This window comes from Boleophthalmus pectinirostris, unplaced genomic scaffold (genome assembly GCF_026225935.1).
Source record: "Boleophthalmus pectinirostris isolate CB_2022bp ecotype Guang Dong unplaced genomic scaffold, ASM2622593v1 HiC_scaffold_8, whole genome shotgun sequence".
Lineage (NCBI taxonomy): Eukaryota > Metazoa > Chordata > Actinopteri > Gobiiformes > Gobiidae > Boleophthalmus > Boleophthalmus pectinirostris.
The window spans coordinates 34280455-34303061 of NW_026571515.1; the positions used below are offsets into that span (position 1 = coordinate 34280455).

The 22607-nt window shown below is 37.0% G+C and overlaps 2 protein-coding genes across 2 annotated transcripts; both read left to right on the forward strand.

Moving 5' to 3' along the window:
- Positions 1–3418: 3418 nt before the first annotated feature.
- Positions 3419–6194, forward strand: slc48a1a (solute carrier family 48 member 1a). The gene is made up of 3 exons (XM_020929903.2): positions 3419–4004; positions 4458–4625; positions 5646–6194. The coding sequence occupies exons 1-3, from the start codon at positions 3875–3877 to the stop codon at positions 5780–5782; spliced, it is 435 nt and encodes a 144-aa protein (XP_020785562.1). The 5' UTR covers positions 3419–3874; the 3' UTR covers positions 5783–6194.
- A 1233-nt stretch (positions 6195–7427) lies between these two features.
- LOC110164519 (solute carrier family 26 member 9) lies at positions 7428–16293 on the forward strand. The gene is made up of 21 exons (XM_020929558.2): positions 7428–7542; positions 7943–8089; positions 8407–8546; positions 8920–9030; positions 10005–10180; positions 10650–10814; positions 10881–11033; positions 11451–11533; positions 11617–11764; positions 12053–12166; positions 12298–12375; positions 12442–12537; positions 12739–12845; positions 12937–13006; positions 13067–13159; positions 13246–13383; positions 14435–14677; positions 14751–14805; positions 14967–15088; positions 15985–16044; positions 16128–16293. The coding sequence occupies exons 2-21, from the start codon at positions 7965–7967 to the stop codon at positions 16143–16145; spliced, it is 2295 nt and encodes a 764-aa protein (XP_020785217.2). The 5' UTR covers positions 7428–7542; positions 7943–7964; the 3' UTR covers positions 16146–16293.
- Positions 16294–22607: the final 6314 nt, after the last annotated feature.

Genomic DNA, 22607 nt, shown 5'->3' on the forward strand with positions numbered 1-22607 from the left:
AACCTAATAGTACAATTTCATCTTTAGTAAAAGGAGTAGCCTACGTGTTAACTTATTCTAAACATTCCAAATATTTCATAAACACTTCCTGTTGGAGATAAGACCCTATTCTGTTATGTCTAAAATTTAGCCAATTATCTTATCAGAAAGTGGACTGAACTCTTTGGGTTTCCAGATCTCATGAGCAAAAGAGTGCAATAAGTTCCAGTAGGTTTTAGCTTTTTATGAACAAGTGCTGGTCATAAAAAGATTCACACATGACAGTTATGACATCCTTGTTTCTGTATTATTACATTTAGGTGAGCTCATTTACAAAAAATACCATATAGTGCTTTGTATGAATAAACAAATACTGCCCTCTAATGCATAAATGTGTGAACTGCATTGTGTTTGAATATTTCTCCAAAGTACATTTAACATTACTCAGAAAGCTGCTATGTGTTAATTGTAAAAATCCCACACATTTGTACGGTGTCCCAGTTGTAAACATTGTGTCCACGCTCTAATGTTGTCCTGTGTTTACAATTGTCTCCTTTTGGCTCCTCCGGGAATGGGAGTGGGATTTCCTGCAACATTTTTACGCCCAAACTTTGTGGTCACAGTTGACTTTAGACACTGACACACACACACACATGCAGACACACACACATGCATACACACACAAACACACACAGACACACACACACACTCCGGTGACAGCGAAAGTAACCTATTGTATATTGCACTTTATTACAGTATTGTCATGATTACTTTAAATCATGTTATACTTTAAAATAACAGAGGAATATCAAAGTTAACCATTTAATTACCTAATAGGTGAAATAACATGACTTTTTATGATTTAAGTTACAAAATGATTTAAAAACTTTAATTTGTGGTGTATATATTGACTATTCTTGAGTTTCAGCTTTGTGTTTTATGTGTCAATTTGATAATTTTTCTCAGGTCAAACATAAAATATTTTGTTTAAATTTGCAAATTCTTACAGCAGCAGTCTTAATTTTTCATCATTCTGATCCATGGATACCGTCTGAAGATGCATCAGAACTTTTTTTTATATAATTATTTTAATGAATACACTTAAAGTAGTAAAAATACCTCATAATATTAAAATTGTTTTAGATCAGATGCGCTTCCTGTTCTATACGCTCATTCTATTACATTTTAATTCAGCAAAAGGATACATGTCATGTTGTCATGTCATTAAACGTGGGTAATGTGATTATTAAAGTGTTTATTTCAGAGATTACAGACTTAAACATCCCTCCATTCCTCCATTACATAACATTGACTTTGTAGAACTCACCAAAGGAGATGTTGGACCCAAACGCTTCCGTGCTTTGTGTTTATATTCCTTTCTTCACAGCCTCAGCTCCTTTCATGTGTCCGATTGTGCTCTTACTGTAGCTGATGGGAGTCGCGAGGGGAGAGGAGAGAGCAGGTCATGGCTTCCTGTAGGCTATTTCTGCAAATTAGTACAAAGATTGGCCTGGAGCACTTATCCACAGAACACACGGTTAAATATATTAACTGAGAACTTTCGGACTAGTTTTGATATTTTCACTTATTTTACCTAAACAATTTGACTTGTTTTAACACATTTCTGATTTGTTTAAATGCTCTGTTAACGAAGTGTTTTAGTAAGCAGGATATTGTATTTGAAATATAAACTTGCAACTCCACAGATTGACAATAAATTATTTTGAATGAAGAAAATGTATCTCAAATCAGAAACGTAAGTACAGTACATTTACAAATGTACACGTACCGTAAGATTGTGCCTAAACTAGAACTGAAACTGGACTAGGCAAGGATTAAACCAGAAAAGGACTTAACCAAGTCTGTATTAGGAATAACATGGGATTCAACAAGGACAAGTGTGAGATAAAATATATAAATTCCAAATGTATTCATTGCTTTGTATTCTTTTTATTCATTTAATTTATTATTTTTATTCTGCATGTTTGGTTTTATGAGTTCCTTTTATCTGAAACATAATTCTGCTGATTTTTTAGAGTTAAATGTTACACTGCTATGTACAGCACTTGGTCTTGTTTATAAAATGTGCTTTACAAATAAAGTTGGACTGGATTGGAAATTCAAGTCTCTTTAAATTGAATGTGGGCCTTTTGTTACAGAAAAAATCATAGCAAACTATAAACCTAATATTGAAACTAGGTCATGACTGACAATAATTCTAAACCAGGACAATCCATAACAGGACTGCTAAAAGGAATGTGCAGCAACAAATATATATCAGAATGATCTCATAATTAAATAAATAAGCAGCTCAGGTCTTATAATGCAAAAAATATTTTTCTAGCTCTCATTTAGTAATTATTGTAACGTGTACTCACATGTTGTATTTCTTTTTGAAGTGCAGGATGTATGCATGAGGATGGGGTAGAGTGAGGGGTTGTTGCATTTAAAAATCAGTTTCCGTTCACAAGTCTACCCTGTGACATCCTTGACTACAGGAAATCTTTGATGTGTGACTAACTGAGATTCCATACGTCATAGATCATGATTTGTAGATAGTATAACTGTGAAATTTCTTATCTTTCTTTCTTATCATTCATTCATGATGTGTAATTTAAGTATATTCCTAGTCAGTGGTGGATGGAGTACTAGGACACTAAGGTGCACTGCGTAATGTTTCTAGTAGAGGATCCGCCACCTGCTTGTCTCCATGGAAATGTTATTGCTTTGTCTATAATGTTCCATAGTATACTAGTTTAAATCTAGATTAGATTAACCTAGATTAGATTTAGATTAAACCTATCCATCACAAGGGAGACAAGCAGGTTACAGCACTATGCAGCATTACAGTTCAGATCTGTGAAGAGTTTCAGGAAGGAATTATTGTATTTGTGAGCAACAGAAACATCTGTAATGAACACATGCTAGATATATATGTTTAATGCCATACTGTGGAAAATTCAAGGCAAAGCAATAACCTCCATGGAGACAAATCAAAAATCTAGTGTTAAAAAATCTAGTGGAGTAGTAATGACAGATACCTGCTCTCTGATGTAATTTAGTAAAGTACAATTAAAAGTAAAAAGTATCTGCTTTAAATATACATAGGTAAAGTTCAGATATCTAAAATACTTGAGTATAGTCCTTTACTACTTTACTTTGTTACGTTTGTTTCATAAGATTACTATCGGCTTTTTCTGTATTACAATGAATCACACCTCTAAAGACAAATAAAATATTCAATTACATCTTACCACTTTTCTTGTAAAGTGTAATAGTTTTTAATAGATTTTCTGATCTTACAATACCGACATCAGTCCACTAGATGTCAGTAAATGACACTGACGGTCACAGTACTTTTAATCCTTAAACCTGTTGGCTTTGTGAATAACAGTCGTATTTATACCCACCTTGCTGCTGCTCAATAGATCTGTAGTTTGTATGTATGATTTAGTTTGTATCTTAAGTTAAAAAAACACAATGACAACGCTTAGCTTCAGAACAAATATGATAGGCTACGTTGATGCTAGACGCGTAGTTCCCCATTGGCTTAAGCCCCGGGTTCACTCCGTACTGTTTCTGGGTCACAATATCAGGGCTAACATCAAAACAACAGGGTGGTATCTGTAGCTGTTGAACTGCTGTTTTAATCACATTCTCATTGCGTGCCATTCGTATAAAACAGCGGCGTTCCCCTTCAGATCAGAGCGAGATGTGCTGAGGCAGCGGTCTCCGTAGTTTAGCCGAGGACATTTAGCTTGTTTTGCTCCAGTGTACGCGCATTACATAATGTGGCGGCGGTAAGCTATGCTGCTTAATGCAAACCTTTAGCCTGACTGGAACCCGAGGAGGTTTTATAACTCTACATTTTGTTTATACTCTCATTTAAATAGCCATGGCATTCAAAAGAGTATATCTTAGCATAGCCTATGCTACTTTTGGTACGCTAGTTGGACTCTCGGCTTTCCTAACTTGGAACCTGGCTTATAAACAGCACTGGACAGCAGCTATGGGAGGCCTGTCAGGTAAGTGAAACTTGTTATTTGTAATATTCTTTAGTTTATTTTCTGTGTACAGACACTATTGTGGGGGTTTCTGATGGTAATGCATATTTTATAAGTCGATACAATTGTGCGTAATGGTCTTTATATTCAAAATAATCATAATTACGCACGACCGGCAAACAATACACCAAGGGTAAATGAAATTATTCTGCATCCTTTTCTCTTGTACTAATTAATCTCTGTATCAACCTCTTAATTACACACACATTATAATAGTTTTCACTGTTCAGTTGGCTCCATTGTTGAAAAGCTTATGAGTCACGCATAAGCACATGACTAGATTTATTGCTTCATCCACTCAAAGCTTTTTGCACAGACGATTGTGTTTTAACCATTGCCATTTCGCAATGTGTTCAAAAGTGTGTACGTAATGTAATTTGTATGTGAATTGTGTATCTTCCTGGTTTATTTCAGGTGTGCTGGCCCTGTGGGTGCTGGTCACTCACATCATGTATTTACAAGATTACTGGCGCACGTGGCTCAAAGGCCTGCGGTTCTTCATTGGAGTTGGGATGCTCTTCTCTGTTTTGGCTCTCTCTGGTTTGATCACCTTCCTGACACTTGCCATCACACAGAAGCAATGTAAGACTCCAGCATGTTACTCAAAACACAAAATAATTGGGATACAACAGCAACTGAATCTCAGGGATTGTTATGTTATTAAAGTGCCTATTATGCTATTTTATAATTTATGCTATAATGTTGTTTCCTCATCAAAAACATACCTGGAGCTGGGTTTTGTTTCATTCACACATGTTTAACACAAAAACCTTGCAAATTTAGGCAGAGTTCTTCTCCCAAACACTTTGTTCCACCTTTTGATGTCATGTGGTAATACAGGAAGTGCTCCACTGTGTTTTCACATTTATATACCTTCAATGGGGTAATTTCAACAATTTCAGCCCTGGAATGACCAATTTATTGAACTAAAGGTAAAACTTGAGAGCACTTTTGAGCTTTGAGGATGCAGACATAATAAAAGGTTTACTTAAATATGAGTGGATGAACAAAACTCTAGTTACGTTTTTGATGAGGTAACAACTTTCTATCATGGTTCAAAGCTCAAAAAAGCCAATTTTGTGTCATCTAGAAGATTTAAGGGTGTAGCACAATGTAACTTTACTGATTAAGAGTCCATCTTCAGTTTGTTCCACAGTATGGCATTGAGTTTATCTATTCACATGAAGGCAAGCAGATGGTGGTAATGGGACAAGTTACAGATCAGATCTGTGATAAGGTGACCCTGCAATAAAAAACAATAAAATACACCAATAAAAACACATGCAAATAAATAAATGTTTGATGGATAAGCTGAATGCCATACGATGGAACTTTACAGGCAATGCAGTAACATCTCCATGGTAGCTGACCTCCACCAGAAAAGTTGCATAGTACACCTTACTGTGTAAATCTGAGAAAAGAAAAACAAACTGGTCTACAAAAGGTCTCAACTATTATTGTCATTATTCAGGATATGCCATTGTGTTCTTCATTGGGCAAGACACAGAATATCTTTAACTCAATCATAAACATGGCATGTATTATGTCTGACAGTATGCTCTGATCTTAACATTCATTTTATCTGTTCTGTCTGTTCTCCAGCACCCACTGACCCTACGAGCCTGTACCTGTCTGCGGTGTGGAGCTTCCTCACTCTGAAATGGGCCTTTCTCCTCTCTCTGTATTCACACAGATATCGGCAGGAGTTTGCAGACATCAGCATCCTCAGTGATTTCTAGTCTGGATGCACTTTACACTACAGTCAGTGGACTTACTATGAAGGCTATCAACTTATTGATCAACTTTAGCTACAATTTAAAGTTTGATAATAATGAGACAGTGTGTTATATTTAATGGAGTCACCTGGATTGTAGTGCCACACTGAATTGCACTGAGCGAGCTTTGTTTCTAGCCTAACCTGCTCTAGTACCATGTTACATCCTACCTGTCACATGTTTGTGGTGGCTGTCTCTAAGAAAACTTTGTCAATGTTTTGCTTACTTGTATTTTCAAAGGGGCATAATGTGTTTTCTACTAAAGAATATGAGTCACTATGTAAATCTGAGAAAAGAAAGACAAATCAGTCTGTAAAATACCCAGAATACTACAAATATATATATATATATATATATATATATATATATATATATATATATATATATATATATATATATATATATATATATATATATATATATATATATATATATATATATATATATATATATATATATATATATATATTATACACACACATTTGGAATCCATTCTGTCGCCATTTTAATTGAAAAATTACTAGGAATTTCCTTTGGTTGGTAATCTGCTGCTTGGTTTTATATAGTACAAATTCACAATGAAAGTTTTATTCATGTTGGGGTTTTAATGTTGTAAATATAATTCTTAATTTGTCGAGTTTGCAAAACTTGCACTTGCTTTTTATGTCCTCCAGGGGGAGACATACTACATGAAATAATGTTAACATTCCTCTAAAACAAACAGAAATGAATTTGATGACAAAAAATGCACTTTAGTGTTAATATTGATGCCATGCTTTTGCACAGATGTATGTTATCATTCTATATTACACACTTTATTTTCATTTTACATATCTGTGTTATACAGTGGTTGTGTACAAAACATTTATATTATTTTGAGTATTATTTTAGCCATGAATGAATATGTGTATTTTGTTTCCCGTGTACAACCTATTGCTGTTTTGTCCATGAGGGACTGAATGACTTGATGTATCAAGTAGAAATTTCATTTATTAAACATACATCCAATGTTCCACTATAATAACTGCTTTCTTAGTTATTTTGTGTGCAAATTTTACTTTGTTACCTACACTGGCCAGTGCTGGTGGATAGAGGAGCAAAAAAATAATGTTAAATTAAAATGCTACATGACAATAACACTTAACTGTTAAGGATCACTTATAAATAGTAATCAAAATGAGAACAAATATTTGGTGAAAATACTTGAAAATACTAGCTAATTTGTCATGCATTAGCACTAATGATGATAAACACAGGATTGTATCATACCTTCTATCACTGTGACATCTTCATAATGTCACAGAAAGATTATGTCACTTGCTGATAGCCGCAGGTGTAACCCAAAAAGGGTTTAAAGGTGCACTATACAACTTTTCTGGTTATCTCCATGAAGTTATTGCTTCGCCAGGATGATGACTCCACCAGGCTAAGTAAATGGTCAGATCTGTTGAGGTGACCTCGTCAGAGCCCTATTTTGTTATAATATTACCATATATAACCATTAAACAGTGTGTTAACAACGCTGACATTTCATCCCAAATGTACTTGTTACAGTAGTTCTATGGCATTCAGTGTTTATATCCACTTTAGAGCTAGTTTGTTGAGCTCCGCCTTCACCATGGACAGGGTCAGAAGTGGACAAATACTAAACAGGTCAAACATGAGGACACTGAACATATCTGAACACAAGGCTTGGAGTCACTCTGCCCTCATTCAACATCAAGGTACAGATTTATTTTCATTGATTCATTTTAAAAAATGCATTTTCCAGCTTTTCTCTTGTGAAAACTCTTGAATATACTACTATGGATTGTGTTCACATCATTTCAGATGAAGTGCAGGGGCCTACATAACTCTAAATGTTGAATCTTATTATTTGGTCGAGATTGGCTTCTTAATTATATCTTTAAGTCCTTTCAACTGACAACTGTTGACCAGTCTGTCACCAATCTGTAGTCTGATCAGTTCTATACTGTAGACTTCTAACCTGTCCTCTAGTTTGCTTTTTAACTATAAGCATTCTAGCATGTTGTGATGTGAACACAACCTATTCAATAAAATATACATGTTTTCAGACTCCATTGTAACAGACATACAGTCATATCAGAATTTGAATACCTTTAGGGTCATATAGTATTTTCAAGCCATGCTCCAGGACCCGCCTCGCTATGTGATTGACAGAGCTGTGTACAGCCTCCCAGACTTTGAGCGAGAATATGACAAGAAGAGTCGACAGTTCCCCATTGATGAGAAAGTAAAAAAATTCTTCAGGTAATAACTACACATTAGGAAAGCATGAACAAAGACTTCATTCTTAACAAACAAATCTTTTTTTTTTTTTAAGAATGACTTAGGTTTTAATTACTTAATTAATACTCTAACTCCTTAATTAAGTAGCTACTAAGCCTTTTTTAATAAAACTATGTGTTCATCATGACTTAAGTCTTTGTTCAAGCTTCATGAAGCCTAATTAAAGTCTTGTTATTATTAATTGGTACCCTTATATGTATCCATTTTGAAGTGCTTGTTTTATGATAGAAAGCAGAGTTGTGTACACATTTAACTTTTTAGTTGTTTGTTGTTGTCAGATGTTCAGGGGCCAGACTCCGGGCCCTCCTCTTCCGGCTCTTTCCCATTCTAAGCTGGCTGCCCCGGTACAAATTGAAAGAGAACCTGCTGTGTGATGTGATCAGCGGGGTCAGTGCTGGGACCATACAGGTGCCTCAAGGTCGGCTATGTTTTTATTATACACATGAAAGGGGAATTGATAATATATCAATTGATATATCAGAATATATATAAATTTAATAAAATATCAATTTTCACCTCCCCCCTATCTCCGCCCATAGCCTTGTATTTACTATTATTGCTATTAGTTAAAAATTCAGACATCTGGCCATATAACATATAAGTTTTGTACATGTTATGTAGCCTGTCCCAACGTTATTCCTTACTTACATTATTTATTTCAAGCATCCTTATTATTTACTACAATGAGTTTATATGAGTTTACAAATTTTTTTCAAATACATGAGAAAAAAAATCAGGCACAGGCAATGACAAAGCTCTCCATGTTCTCTGAAAGTGGTGTTGCTCTCCAGGGATGGCATTTGCTCTGCTGGCTAATCTCCCTCCTGTCAACGGCCTGTACTCATCTTTTTTCCCCCTCATCCCGTACTTCTTCATGGGCACGGCTCACCAGATGGTCCCAGGTAATGCATATTCTGATCAGCATCATTATTGAAATGACATGTAAACAGTTACATCAGATGTGAGAAATTGGATTTCTTTCTTCAAATCTTATTCAACTTAGTATGACACGGAAAATGGTGCAAAAAGGGTAAACAAAAGACAAAAATGAAAAAGAAAATTAAGAAAAAGTTCACAAATGGCACATTGATCATTATCTTTATTGAAATTCCAAATTTCCCTCTGATTGTTCACACCCCTGCAGGTTTGACAAAGGAAATTAAACAAAGGCAAATCCACAATGATATCTGTTATTTATATACAATATCAGCCTTGTCCCCACTCCCTCCACCCAGAACCATGATCATGCAATCACATGTGACACATGTGAAACCACGGAGCACACTGGCCACCCATCATTTGCAAACAAAATTACATTTCTCTCCCATCATGTTTTGCTCATTGGTTCTGCAGAAATCTACAGATATTTTTGTTCATTCTTTCCTTACAGCAGCTATATTTGTTTTGATACCATTTGACAGACCACAGGTGTTCCTGATTGGCCAATCCACCTGTCAATCACAGTCATCTTTGTAAAGCGTTGAAAAAGTGTACATTCTATAAACCAGGCAAAACTAACGGGGCAAAGACAAAAAATTTAATAGAAAATGTTAAAGTTTGAAATAATTACAACAGTTACTGTTGTTGTAATCCATTGATTAACTGACCAGTGTCACTAGGTGTTTTTGATGATCAGATTTCTTTTGTGCCTGTAGCCACACAACAAAATCAGGTCTAATTATTGAGTTATTTGATTATTCTAAAAATCTGATTTTGACTGGCCATGTAAATGCACCAAGCATCATTTCTGTTCAGTAGTTTAGTCTGAAGACATTGATAAGTGTCTGTAGCTGTGGTGTGCAGATCAGCCCTTCCACTCTAAGTGCAGTGTGTTACACAAAGCACAGACTGTGCATTATCCATTGTGTTCTTTCAGGAACCTTTGCTGTGCTCAGTATTATGGTGGGAATCGTGTGCTCTGATCTGGCTCCAGAGTCACACTTCACTCACTTCAATGAGACTTTAAACAGAACGGTAGTGGACACAATGCGCATGGGGGAAGTCCGACTGGTTATATCTGGAACATTAGCTTGTCTCACAGCTATTATACAGGTAATGGTAACAAAACACATCATAAAAGTTCAATAAATATAGATGGGACAATATCTAATGCCACAAGATCTTACATTCTGAGTACAGTTTTTTCTTCAAATCAACTCACTACATTAATCACAATGGATATCTTGATCATGAAATTTAGACTCCAAAATGCCTGTTATTAATGAGGAAAAAGTCGAAAACACAACACATGTTGACTTGTCTTTCTCTAATCAGTGATAGACCAACACAGACAGAGTTGCAAGAAACAGCTGTGTTGATCTTATGTGGCACTATAGTAGCATGTAATTCAATGTGAAAGTATAACAACTATTCAGTACACTGGATTATATAGAAGTAGTATGTTACAAAATACATTTTAATGCAAATAATCAGTACTGTGCAATTACATACATTTTCAAAATATTGTTATTATTTTTTCTATAACATAAAACACCTGCTCCACATAACTGCTCTTGTCTAGGTTGGCCTTGGCTTCCTGCAGTTTGGTTTTGTAGCGATTTACCTGTCCGAATCTTTTGTGAGAGGTTTTATGACGGCAGCTGGACTACAGATCCTCATATCTGTGCTCAAATATATCTTTGGGATAAAAGTTCCCCCTTACAGTGGTCCTTTGGCTGTGGTCTATGTAAGTGTTACAATATTACCACATCTTTCCTGTTTTCTTGTTCTGATGCTGTCCCTTTGTTACTAGACCCTTTGGGATATTGTTTGTGGTCTTCCTAAAACCAATATCGCTTCACTCCTCTTCGCTCTGGTCAGCGCTGTGGTTCTGATTGTGGTGAAGGAGCTGAGCGCCCGCTACAGACACAAGCTCCCATTTCCCATTCCTATGGAGATTATCATTGTAAGTAGTTACTGTTGAATGAAACATATTTCTACTTCTATTACTACTACTACTACTACTACTACTACTACTACTACTACTACTACTACTCTACTACTACTATTACTACTACTACTACTACTACTACTACTGCTACTACTATTACTACTACTACTACTACTACTACTACTACTACTACTACTACTACTATGTTTGGCGCCTGCTTTTCTCCATTGTAATGTTGTTCCTTTGACTAAGGAAAAACATTACATTACACCCTTTGGATGAGTGGCAAAACATCTTCACTCTGAAGCTTTGGCCCAGTTCACAGAAATTAATTTTTGGATCATACCTGGACGACTGAGGGATATCTTTGACTAAAATGTTCTACAGTATGGCATTAAAATGCTTATAACTGCTATTTTACACTATATACAGGTAATTGTGGCCACAGCTATTTCTGGTCCTCTGGATCTTCCAGAGATCTATAATATGACCACCGTGGGGGAGATCCCCTTGGGGTAAAGTATGGCTGTTATTACACTGCTGCTTCTCTCACTGGAACATTTGTGCTATTGTCTTGTCATTGAGCTTTGTTTTGTAGTTTTCCAGCTCCAGTCCTGCCCACAGTGAGTCAGTGGAGTGACATGTTAGGTACAGCGTTCTCTTTGGCCATAGTGGGATATGTCATAAACCTGGCCATGGGGCGGACTCTAGCAGCTAAACATGGATACGATGTGGACCCTAATCAGGTAAAGTCACCTTCATCTCAAATGGTATATGTACCATGTACCCTAGCTTTGGGTCATACCCTGAGCTAAAACAGAAGGCAGGGGCAGATGGTGCATAGCCTCGCTTCTGCCAGTCTGCCTCAGGGCAGCTGGGGCTACAATAGATATCTACAGTGAATGAATTCCAATGTGCTTCAGTTATTTAGTTGGAAGGGAAAAAGCAATTATTTTCTTATCTTATCATATCCTCTTAACACGAATTATAAATACATACAGTACAGATGAAATACATTTTTTTGTTTTGTACAGGAAATGTTAGCTTTGGGCTGCAGTAATCTTCTTGGGGCCTTTTTCAAAATCCATGTGATCTGCTGTGCTCTGTCTGTGACTCTGGCAGTGGACAGCGCTGGGGGAACCTCACAGGTCAGGCTTTTCAGCTGAATGAGAAGGGGAAAGGGAGTGCATTTATGTGTGTCTTAGGAGCTGTCTGTCTGTAGCTGCCTGTCATTGTCTGAAAAGGACATAATTGATAATCTTTCTGTATATTGTTGCAGTTTGCGAGTTTGTGTGTGATGCTGGTTGTGATGCTGACCATGCTTGTTATGGGAGCTTTCCTAAGTCCACTGCCCAAAGTAAGTGCATAACATGAAAATGTTTTCATTTAATCACGTGTTTAACATCTCATTTTGATTCCTCAGTCTGTGCTCGGAGCTCTGATTGCTGTGAACCTAAAGAACACCATCCTCCAGCTCTCCGACCCATACCACCTGTGGAAGAAGAGCAAGCTGGACTGTGTAAGCCACAATACTTATAGTCAAATGTACAGCTAATTTTAAAGAACCACTATGTAACTTTTCTGGTGGAGGGTTGCTCTGTTATCCCTTGGAAAGTTCCTCAATATTGGATTCTATCAGAAATGCTTCACAGTGGACCCTTAATTTTCTAAAAAAAAATAAATATATAAAAAAAAATATATATGTATATTTCTCTTCCAGTTTATTTGGGTGGTGTCATTTCTGGCCACGTTCTTTCTCAGTTTACCATATGGAGTTGCTGTTGGGGTGTCTACCTCAATTCTTGTTGTGATTTTCAAAACACAATTGTAAGTAAATTCATCTTTAACTTCTAAGATGCAATGAATGAAAATTGATGAATAAATAATGTCCAGATTTTAACAATATTTGTATTTCTAGTCGTAACGGTTCGACAGTGGCACAAATAGGTGAAACTGACATCTACAAAAACCCTAAAGAGTATAGTAAAGTAAGTGGATTTTTGTCCTCATTCTACAATATTGTAATTTTAAAATTGCTTTCTATACAGGGTACATCTTTAACTGGTATCAAAATCGTCAACTTCTGCTCCCCTATTTATTTTGCAAATGCAGAGATGTTTCGGCTGAGGGTCATTAAAAAGGTAGTGTGACCTCTGACCAATGTAAGGCAGCTATTGAAGCGTATCCAAACTGTGCATGTGAGTTTGACTGTACTGTCTGTGTCTAGACTGGGTTTGATCCAGGGAAACTGCTCCTGACCCGTCAGAAGTTCCTGGAGAAAGAGCGAAAAGAAAAGGCTCAAGAAGAGAAGAAAGAGAATGTGAGGAGGAGGACTGTCATCTCTTTAGTGACTATGAAGACTCAGGTACACAAAATAACACACCAGTAATACAGACTGGCACAACAATAGGAACAATATTTTCTATTCCTGTAAAGCCAATGTTATAAAGACTCACTGCTAAAACTAATTTTGTGGACAAAATTTCTATTAAAATGTTAAGACTACTTGCCTGATGTTGTTACAAACAAATGCATCGTTTAATTAATTAATCACTGGATTTATATAGTGTCTTTTAAGGCACCCAAAGTCCTTTACAGAGCATTATTCATTCACTCCACATGCAGTGGTGGTGAGCTATTATTGTAGCCACAGCTGCCCTGGGCCAGACTGATGGAAACAGGGCTGCCAATCTGCGCCATCATCCCCTCCAATCACCACCAACACTCACTCACGCCACTTGCATTGTAGGCAGTGTGGGTGAAGTGCCTCCCTTACCTAAAGACACAATGTTTTTTGGTGCCCCACTGTATCCCCTGGTATTCCCAGCTGTACACACCAGACATACCCAACCCTGCTTAGCTTCTGAAATCTGAAGAGATCAGACTTTGAAAAGCCAGTAGAGCCACAATTTACAGAGTTTATTCGAAAGCTGCTAGTCTTATGGCCTTTACATGTCACTAGTTCACTACTGTTCAATAGATCACTTTTTATGATAGAGATGGTTCAAAGGCAGTCAGATGAAAACAGTGATTATAAATATATTTTTATAGATAGCTAATTACAAAGGCTACAACTGTTTGTTATAAAACAATCATGAACAAAATATTGTTTTTGTGAGGGCTTTTTATGTGTAGAGCTTGCTAACTCTGCAGTTTATCTGAATTGCATCTTAGTCTTTTATTAATTTAGAAAAAGTTCATATTTTAGTCCTCTCAAATAATAAATGTGCCCTGAATCTTGATTTTAAGATATAAAATCATAAAACTTCTCAAACACAACAGTTGTCTGAAAATCACCATTAGATATTTTTCCTGCTCCTTTTAATAAAATAATCGAAAAGATGCCATGATAATAATACAATCTGCTTTACTGGATGTTCGGGTCCTTGTTGGAAATCATTTTCATGTAATTTCAGACCATATCCCAGCTTGATCTCCAAAATGACTTTGACCTCGGGGAGGGTAGTCCTCCCCCAGCGGACCCTCCCACCAGCTACATAAACTTCGGCTGCAGAGAGAATGAGGAGCCTGGGCAGAGGGAGACCCCGGACCCCCCCAGCCCCTCTCTGCAGCCCCACCCGGTCCCCTTCCACACTCTGATCCTGGACATGGCTGGAGTCTGCTTCATCGATCTCATGGGGATCAAAGTGCTGATTAAGGTGCCATAGATTATTTGTAGTAAATTAGGAGTCTCCATCGTATCCTCTTCAGCCTTAATTTTTTCCCCCGCAGATGAACACCAGCTACAAAAAGCTGGGCATCCGTTTATATCTGGCCAACATTCAAGGTAATATCACAACTTCACTTTCATATTGACCATTAAGGTGTGCCTATCTGACCTTTATTTGTCATCATCAGTGGTGTTGTTTATATCTACAGCCCGTGTAGGTTTGTGTGATTCTGATATAGAGCCTTATCAGTTTTTATCAGTGTATTTGTTGCCTATAGCTCAGGTGTACCAGGAACTAGAGGAAGGAGGGGCTTTTGAAGAAATCTCCCGCAGTGATATTTTCCTTTCTGTGCATGATGCAGTTCTTTTTGCTCAGCGGACGGCAGCTGAGAGAGACAAGGTACAGAATACAGCACAGGCTTTGAACTCATGGGAAAATGTCATTACAAGACTCTGTTTAAAAGTACATGTAACTTCACCTACATGATTCCATGGAAAATAGAAAGGTAAAACCATACCAAGAATCTCTATAGAGATAGATACATTTTGTCTCATACTGTGGAAGATTATAGATGAAAGGGACAACATTTCCGTGGAAACAAGCAGGAAGAGGTCCTCCTCCAGGCCAAATTAGAGTCAGGTTTGTGGAGGTGCAAGCCCACAGTAAGAACATGTTTTCAGTGAAATAAACACAACCAGAAAGGAAACAAACAAAGCAAACTAAAATACTTTTATTCTCATCTATTTTTTTTTTGGCTGAAAAGTTACATACTGGGGCTTTAAAGATTTATTATATTGAAGCTGGGATACCTGCAGTTATTTTTGTAAACAAGTACATTTATCTTTTCCCTTATAATTTCCCTTGTGGACCAATACATTTGATCTAAGTCTAAGTCTAAATTAACCCCCTTAGATTATGTTGGAAAAGAAGCATCAAAATCACAATGATGTGCATTGTCTGTCTACTTGTAAAATATTATCGATTGAAAAGCCTAGAATAAAGAGCCTTTTAAGTAACTAAGTAGGTAAACTAAAATTATGTAACATTTTCATGCATGTGAAAGGTAACAATGTGCCAAGGGTTTGGGAGAGTTAGGGATAAACATCATTCCTCCTCTAGAGGTTTGAAAATCAGGTCCCTCAGCCTTAGTAAACACATGATGCTTTCCAGTATTACTTATCTGGTTTACAACAGTTAGCTATCACACTATCAGGTCATAACCAAGGTCGAGTAGATTTGCTCTATGTATGAATTTGAATGTCACATTGGCTAAATATTTGGTTATGCTGTTTTAGGAGGAACAACTGGCAGAAGACCTTGACTTTGAATTTAATGATGAAACTGATCTGGAAAAGGTATGTGTTTTTAAAATTAAGTTTTACTTGAATTTTTTATTTTTTTTCTAGCAACTGATATTTTTTCTTTCTTTATTTTTCAGAAAATGTTTGATGAATAACCATTGTTCAAACAATTATCCATTATCCATATGTTTCTGTAAAACTTCCTTTTTCTTACCATATGCTACTGCATGGTTTGTAATGTACATACTCATTTAAACTACACTTCACAAGTTTATAATGATTTCTGTACTGACTAAATATTGATGTCTTCATTTTGTGAAAACATGTCATGTTATGTTAATGCTTTTTATTTATTCAGAAAAGCTTCAAAGTGATGAAAAATTAGGAAAATGTTCTTAAAAAATAAATATATATCTATTAAATGGTCATAGTGCTCAAAGTGGTTATTTGGCCAGCCAAAACCACACACAAAACTAAGATGTGTGGGTTTGGAACTTTATCCTGTCTCAGTGATCTCAAATGAGCACACAGAGGACTGAGAAACAAGTGAAGCACCAAACTCTTATCTCAGGTAAAATGAGAACTTAGTAATGACTTTGTTCTGAATGTTGCAAGAATTTTATGGTAAAGGTGTATGAAGTTTCAAAAATGCAATGGAGCACCTGTATCACCACAAGGCATGAGTGTTCTGTTTGTCTAAATATGCAGGATTTGAGAGTTAAACATGAATGCATGAAACGAAACACAACTCCAGGTGTTTGTGATGAAGAAAAAACAGTATAACAGATCAGAAGGTCCTTTAATAGAGCTTTTCTACAGACCCACACACAATGTTCTAATTAGCTAAAAAATAAAATAAAATCAACATATTCTGAATTCAAGCAAATAAAAAAAAAGTCTGTATATTAAAGTATATTATATTACTGTGTGCGTACTTGCTCCTATAGACAGCGCAGCACAAGAGACCATAACAAACAAGCCTAATGAGGTCAACAGTGACTGCGCGCCCGTCCTACACACTAAACCCGGAGCAACCTGCTGACTGTGCTCCAATGTACAAGTGTTACGGTAATTAAGGTGGAGCTAGTGCCTGACCACAGCTGTGAGGGCCCACAGCGAGCCCCAGCCAGCGCTCCCACAGAGGCAACAACTATAAACCAAGGTAAATAGCACCGGCACATTCACTCGGCGTTGTCTCATCGTTTTCTTGACAAAAACAACAGAGGAGCGTGGCCAGATGAGCGGGAGCGTCATTAGAATAAAGCAAATTAGCCCAGCAGTTGGCCGGGGAGCAGGTGCTTAAAGGCCTGTGGTGAAGAGGCTATTACGGGTTTTCAAATGACTTCACTGCACAGAGTCCTCAAGTGAGACTGCAAAATAGCTAGTAATTTACTCTTTAGATAGCAGTGTGTTCAATCACATTTATTTTACTGCCATACAAATATTACAATTTCCTTGCTTGATCAAACTCAATTGCATGTCAAATGTATAGTAATAAAGATAATAACTATTGAATTTTTTTGTTTTTTTCAAATGAAGTAATCAGTATAGGACTGCTTGTCTCTGATAGAGGCACAGCGGACCAGTTTCTTTGTGATTCTGCAGTTTTCTTTATGCCAGATACTAGGGATGTAATAATATCCAAATTGTCACGATATGCATCTCATGGTACGATATTTATTGTGATATTTTGGAGAGGCTGATATAAGTTTCCAGTGAACATTTTGTGTATGAAGCGCCAACAAAGCAAAATCCCGTTTGTTAAGCGAGAGGTACAGAAGACAAACAGGCTGAGCTGGCACTTTCTTGTTCGACTGGTTTTAAAGCAACATCACATCTTGGTCGCTTTACAGTGGAAGGTGTTTCTTGGTGAACAGCTGGTGCCTGACTTTTTAAAATTCATAACCAAGGTTCGGGATTTTGCTTTGATGACGCTCCACATACAAAATGTTCACTGCAAACTCAGGATGATTTCTTAGGCAGCCAAAGGTTATCTTTTTGATCTTTCTTGTGTGTCAATACTGCCCATCACCTTCATCTTTCACTATTTTTCAGTTGCGTTGGGAATGGAAACAGTTTGAGTCACACAGATCTGATTCCCTTTTGCAGTTATGGAGTTTGCAAACTTCCGAAGCCCGTTTCTCGAGCTGTTTTCCACTGTTAGGACATCCAACAACCACACAATTACGATGTCCGAATCCTACAACTAAAATATGACAATATCAGAACCAGGAACAAAAGCAATGTGGTTCAAAAGGCTTGAAAAGATCGGCTTTGACAATAGACGCATCCCACTGGGAAATCAAACATGGCGGTTTGATGCTCACTTTTTCGGAGGATCCTTCCCAGTATGCATTGCGCGATGACCGGAAGTCCGAATTTGTGATGCATGTATTCCAGACCCTTCTGGATTTGAACAGAATGTAGAAGGGACTGGCTGGTCAGGCACGACTTACACAAAAAACAGCTCAACATTCCCCTAAAGAATATCCTGATAAAGTGCAATTAGAATTAAAAAGCAAACAAACAAACAAGCTCATATATCACATCGTCTCTCTCACACTGATGCTGCGTGCGTTTTTAGATACTTGCAGTGAATAAACAATATACTAATCAATACCAGAAAACTCACTCCTGCCCTCTACTGGGAGATGGACATAATTACATAATTCAATCTCAAACCAAACACTAGTACAAGATCTGCTGCAGCGTTGTGGAGTCTGCAGGGCCCGAATGGATTGATTAAGATATTAAGAAATCATCTGGAGGTATCCTGGCAAACATCTGCTCCACGGACCTCCTGCTAACCTCTCCCCTCTCTCTTTCTCTCCCTCCTCCTTGTTCTCACTCATTCCACTCCTCTTCTTTTCTCCCTCCGTCCCTTCATGTCCCCCTGTCCCTCTCTTATATATCTCCTTTTCTCTCTCTTTCACTCTTACACTCTTCCTCTCTCTCTCATCTTGCTCTCTCCCTCTTCTCTCTTCCCCCTCCCTCTCTTTTTGTTTATCGCTCTCATCTCACTTTCCATCCCTCTCTCTCTGTCTTTCTCTCTATATCTCTATGCCTCCCTCTCTCTCTTTCTCTCCACCCCTCTGTCTCGCCTTCTCTTTCTACCCCCCACCCCAGCTCCCTCTCTCCCTCCCTCCCTCTCTCTATCTTTCTTTCTCTGCAGTAAATTGGGACCTCGAGTGATTACTAGATTCCTGTGGCGATCAGCTTTAATTTGTACCACTGGGCTCTCATCACTCTCTGTCTCTGGAAGTCAGTGTGTGTCAGTGTGTTTCAGTGTGGTTTTTCATAGATAGCAGCTTTACTTTCACAACTCACACTTTCGAGCAATAGGTAGTTACTGTAAAAAGATACATGAAGAAATTATAGATTACATACATTGGTGGTGGTGCTGGTGATGTGGTGTTTCAATACAATACAAATGTTCATAAGCCAACATATCAAATCTATGCTCAAATAGACAGGTGTAAAGTGTGTACCATTTTGAGTAAGAATGCAATCTAAAATATTACTGATTATTATTTATAATGTCTTCAGGCATTGCACTCTTGACACTCTTGTCAGGACACACAAAGAGACAATTAAATCATATAAATACATATCTATATTTTTTTCAGATTCAAGTCCAAATTTATTTAGAACATTTTTTATGAATAATAGTTTCCAAATGCCTTCATAATATTTGCATGTAAATAAGTAACACCTGAAACTTACAGGTAGCTTTAATAACAAAGTAAGCCAGTCAGTGTGTGTGGGTCTAACAGTCATACGACAGCTTTTATTTACAAAGATATTAAAAGGTGCTTTTAACAGGTGAGGATACTACTGCAGGGGTGCGGCTCCACCCTAAAGATGGGGTGAAGGAAACATGCTATAAAGTGAGAAAACAAACAAGATTAATACAAAGAAAACAGTTACCACAACTGAAAACACCCAATTACATCCCCCTCCACACCCAGCTACCTCCAGCCCACACCTACTGCAGAGCTGTAACAAATTAACAATAAACTCAAACTCAGAAACGGCAACCAGCACTGAGCCTGTAACACAGTGCAGTTAATAAAATACATCAATCTAAATTAAACAATAAGATAAAAGTTAAAAGCATACCTCTCTGATCTGGACTGTTAAAACCCTTAAAATTATATTTACAAAAGTTACAAATTTGTTTTCTAACAAGATTAAAATGTACAAACATTACATTTGTTTGGCTCACCAGAAATAGCCATGTGTTAGGCCTGCTCTGGAAGAGGAAGTCACCTGGTTCCCCTTTGACCTTTGTAGTACCTTGCCACATAAGTAAGAACATCAGTAAAACCAAATGAATATTCACAATAAATAACATTTTTTTTAATATCATATTCACATATTTTTCTTGGGTTTGGATAGACCTTTAGTGACCTTCAGTAGACCTTATACTATACTTATGACTCTTTAAAGTGACTCTGCAAGTGACTCGTCAGCTGCATAATTCAATGGAAATACAAAGTGAGGATATAGTCCACATTTTATGGAACAACATTCCCTGCAGGAGAAGGCCCCCCTTCAGGTCTAATAATCTGGTTTGTGGAGATGCAAGCCCACTCACAGTAGGGACGCATGTTTTTCTTAGCTTTCAGTGGAATACACACAACCGAAATAAAAAAAAAACAAAAAAGACCAACAACAACATGCTTTTTTTTTCACCTACCAAATTGACATACTGTGGCTCTAAGATATTTGTTTCTCAACATGCAAAGCTATAGTTTGCCAAAAATATAAATCATTTAAGCAGTAATTCATCACATTGTTCAATCTAAGCATGCATTTTTGAAACCTTCTAAATTTCACTTTTATTTTCACACATGTCTGACTGACCCATTAAAACCTCATCTTTTCAAAAATAATGATCACGATGAACAAAGGAACGCTTTGAGTCAAATCCTTTTCTAAATTGACTTATAAAAGGCTGTGTGCATTTCACATTTAACTCATATGAAAATTAATTTTACACTCCCTGCACCTCCACAGACCATAGTTTAATTAACAAGGCTCCCTTTCCGAGCAGAGATTTATGTATTGAATATGTTTGCACGCCTTGTGCTTTCATATTATTGAAGCTAATTGTGTGGTGTCGGGGTTATCTCCTCACTGTGCGCTGAACCGTGTCTTTTATCAGGAGGGGGATTCCCTGTGAAAATATTCTGCTCTGACCTTTGATGATAAATGCTTAAACCGTGTGGCGCTCACACTATTAAAAACATGCATGCTCTGTTTAATGACTTAGAAGGTCATAAATATGGTACAGCCCAAATGTATTCAGACACATTCACTTCTTAGTCACTTCTTATTTAACAAGGAAAACTCCCACCATTCAAAAACAAGCTTATCTTTCAACTCAGCTTCTTCTTCATCACAACTGGTGCAGCAGCCGCACCACTGCAGACACACTTCTATGAACATTAAAAATAAGCCTGGAGTGTTTTTGGTTTCATTCAACCGCACAGTGCCCTTGCAACATGGTTTCGAACACAAACATTTTGGATGGTGGGCAAACGCTTTAACTTTAAACCATTTCAACTAGGAGACTAGATTTCTAACTTGAATATACAAGGTCATACCATCATGTCTGGTACTACTATATTCTTTAAATGCACTTAACCATTTATTTATTTTGTTACTTTAATTTTGTGTTTGTTTCTGTTGTCATTTCTTCTTCCGTTTTATTTCTAAGGCACATTCAGGAGCATTGGAGCATCACTCTGAGCCCAGTGTTGGTTAATCCCTCAGAGGTGACTGTGCTGTAATAATGAACAGAGCTGTGATTGCTCCTATAGCGTCCTGAGAGTGAGACCATGAAATGAAACAGGCCTTCACATGTACAAGAGAGAAAAACAAAAGAAAAAAAATGTTTTTCCATCAGACACGGGCCGTGACTCCATGTTCCTCCATATAATGAATATGCTGGAGCTGACCATGCCCATGTGAGACCACTGTGATACCACGGCTCCTATTGTTCATTAAAACGTTCTCTGTAATTCCACGCTTTACTCACTTAACATTATTCCTCACTTTTGAAACTTATTCTTCATATGTACTATATCTTCATTTATGCAAAACAATCTCATTTATGAAAAGCCTGCAAAACTGAAGAAGTTTAAAAGCCTGTAGCTGTAGTTTTAAAATGAACTAGTTCTGTTTACATTTTTACAACAGTACAAATCAGGTACAATGCCTCCAATAAAGCATTTCTCAAGGTAATACTCACTCACATTGGCTCAGATTTGGAATTGTATGTATTTTTTAAAGGTCTCTTGTAAATAGCAGCTTATTTTCAAATACCAATTGTGTTATTTCTCTCCAAATATGACTCAGACAGAACACGTCAGTCTGAAGGCTCATATAAAGTGTGTCAGTGTTGTTTACCTCTCCATCAGGCCCACATGAATCAGAGGTGGTTTATTAACATTAATTCAGAACTAAATTAAAATCATTAAGGGACAGAATGAAGATTGACAGAACAAATTATCACTCCCCTTGTCGTCTGGACCACCGTCATTTGACAATAAATAGCCACAAACATTATTTTTTTATTATCTTTAAGGTCTAAAAGAGGCATGTGGCACAAA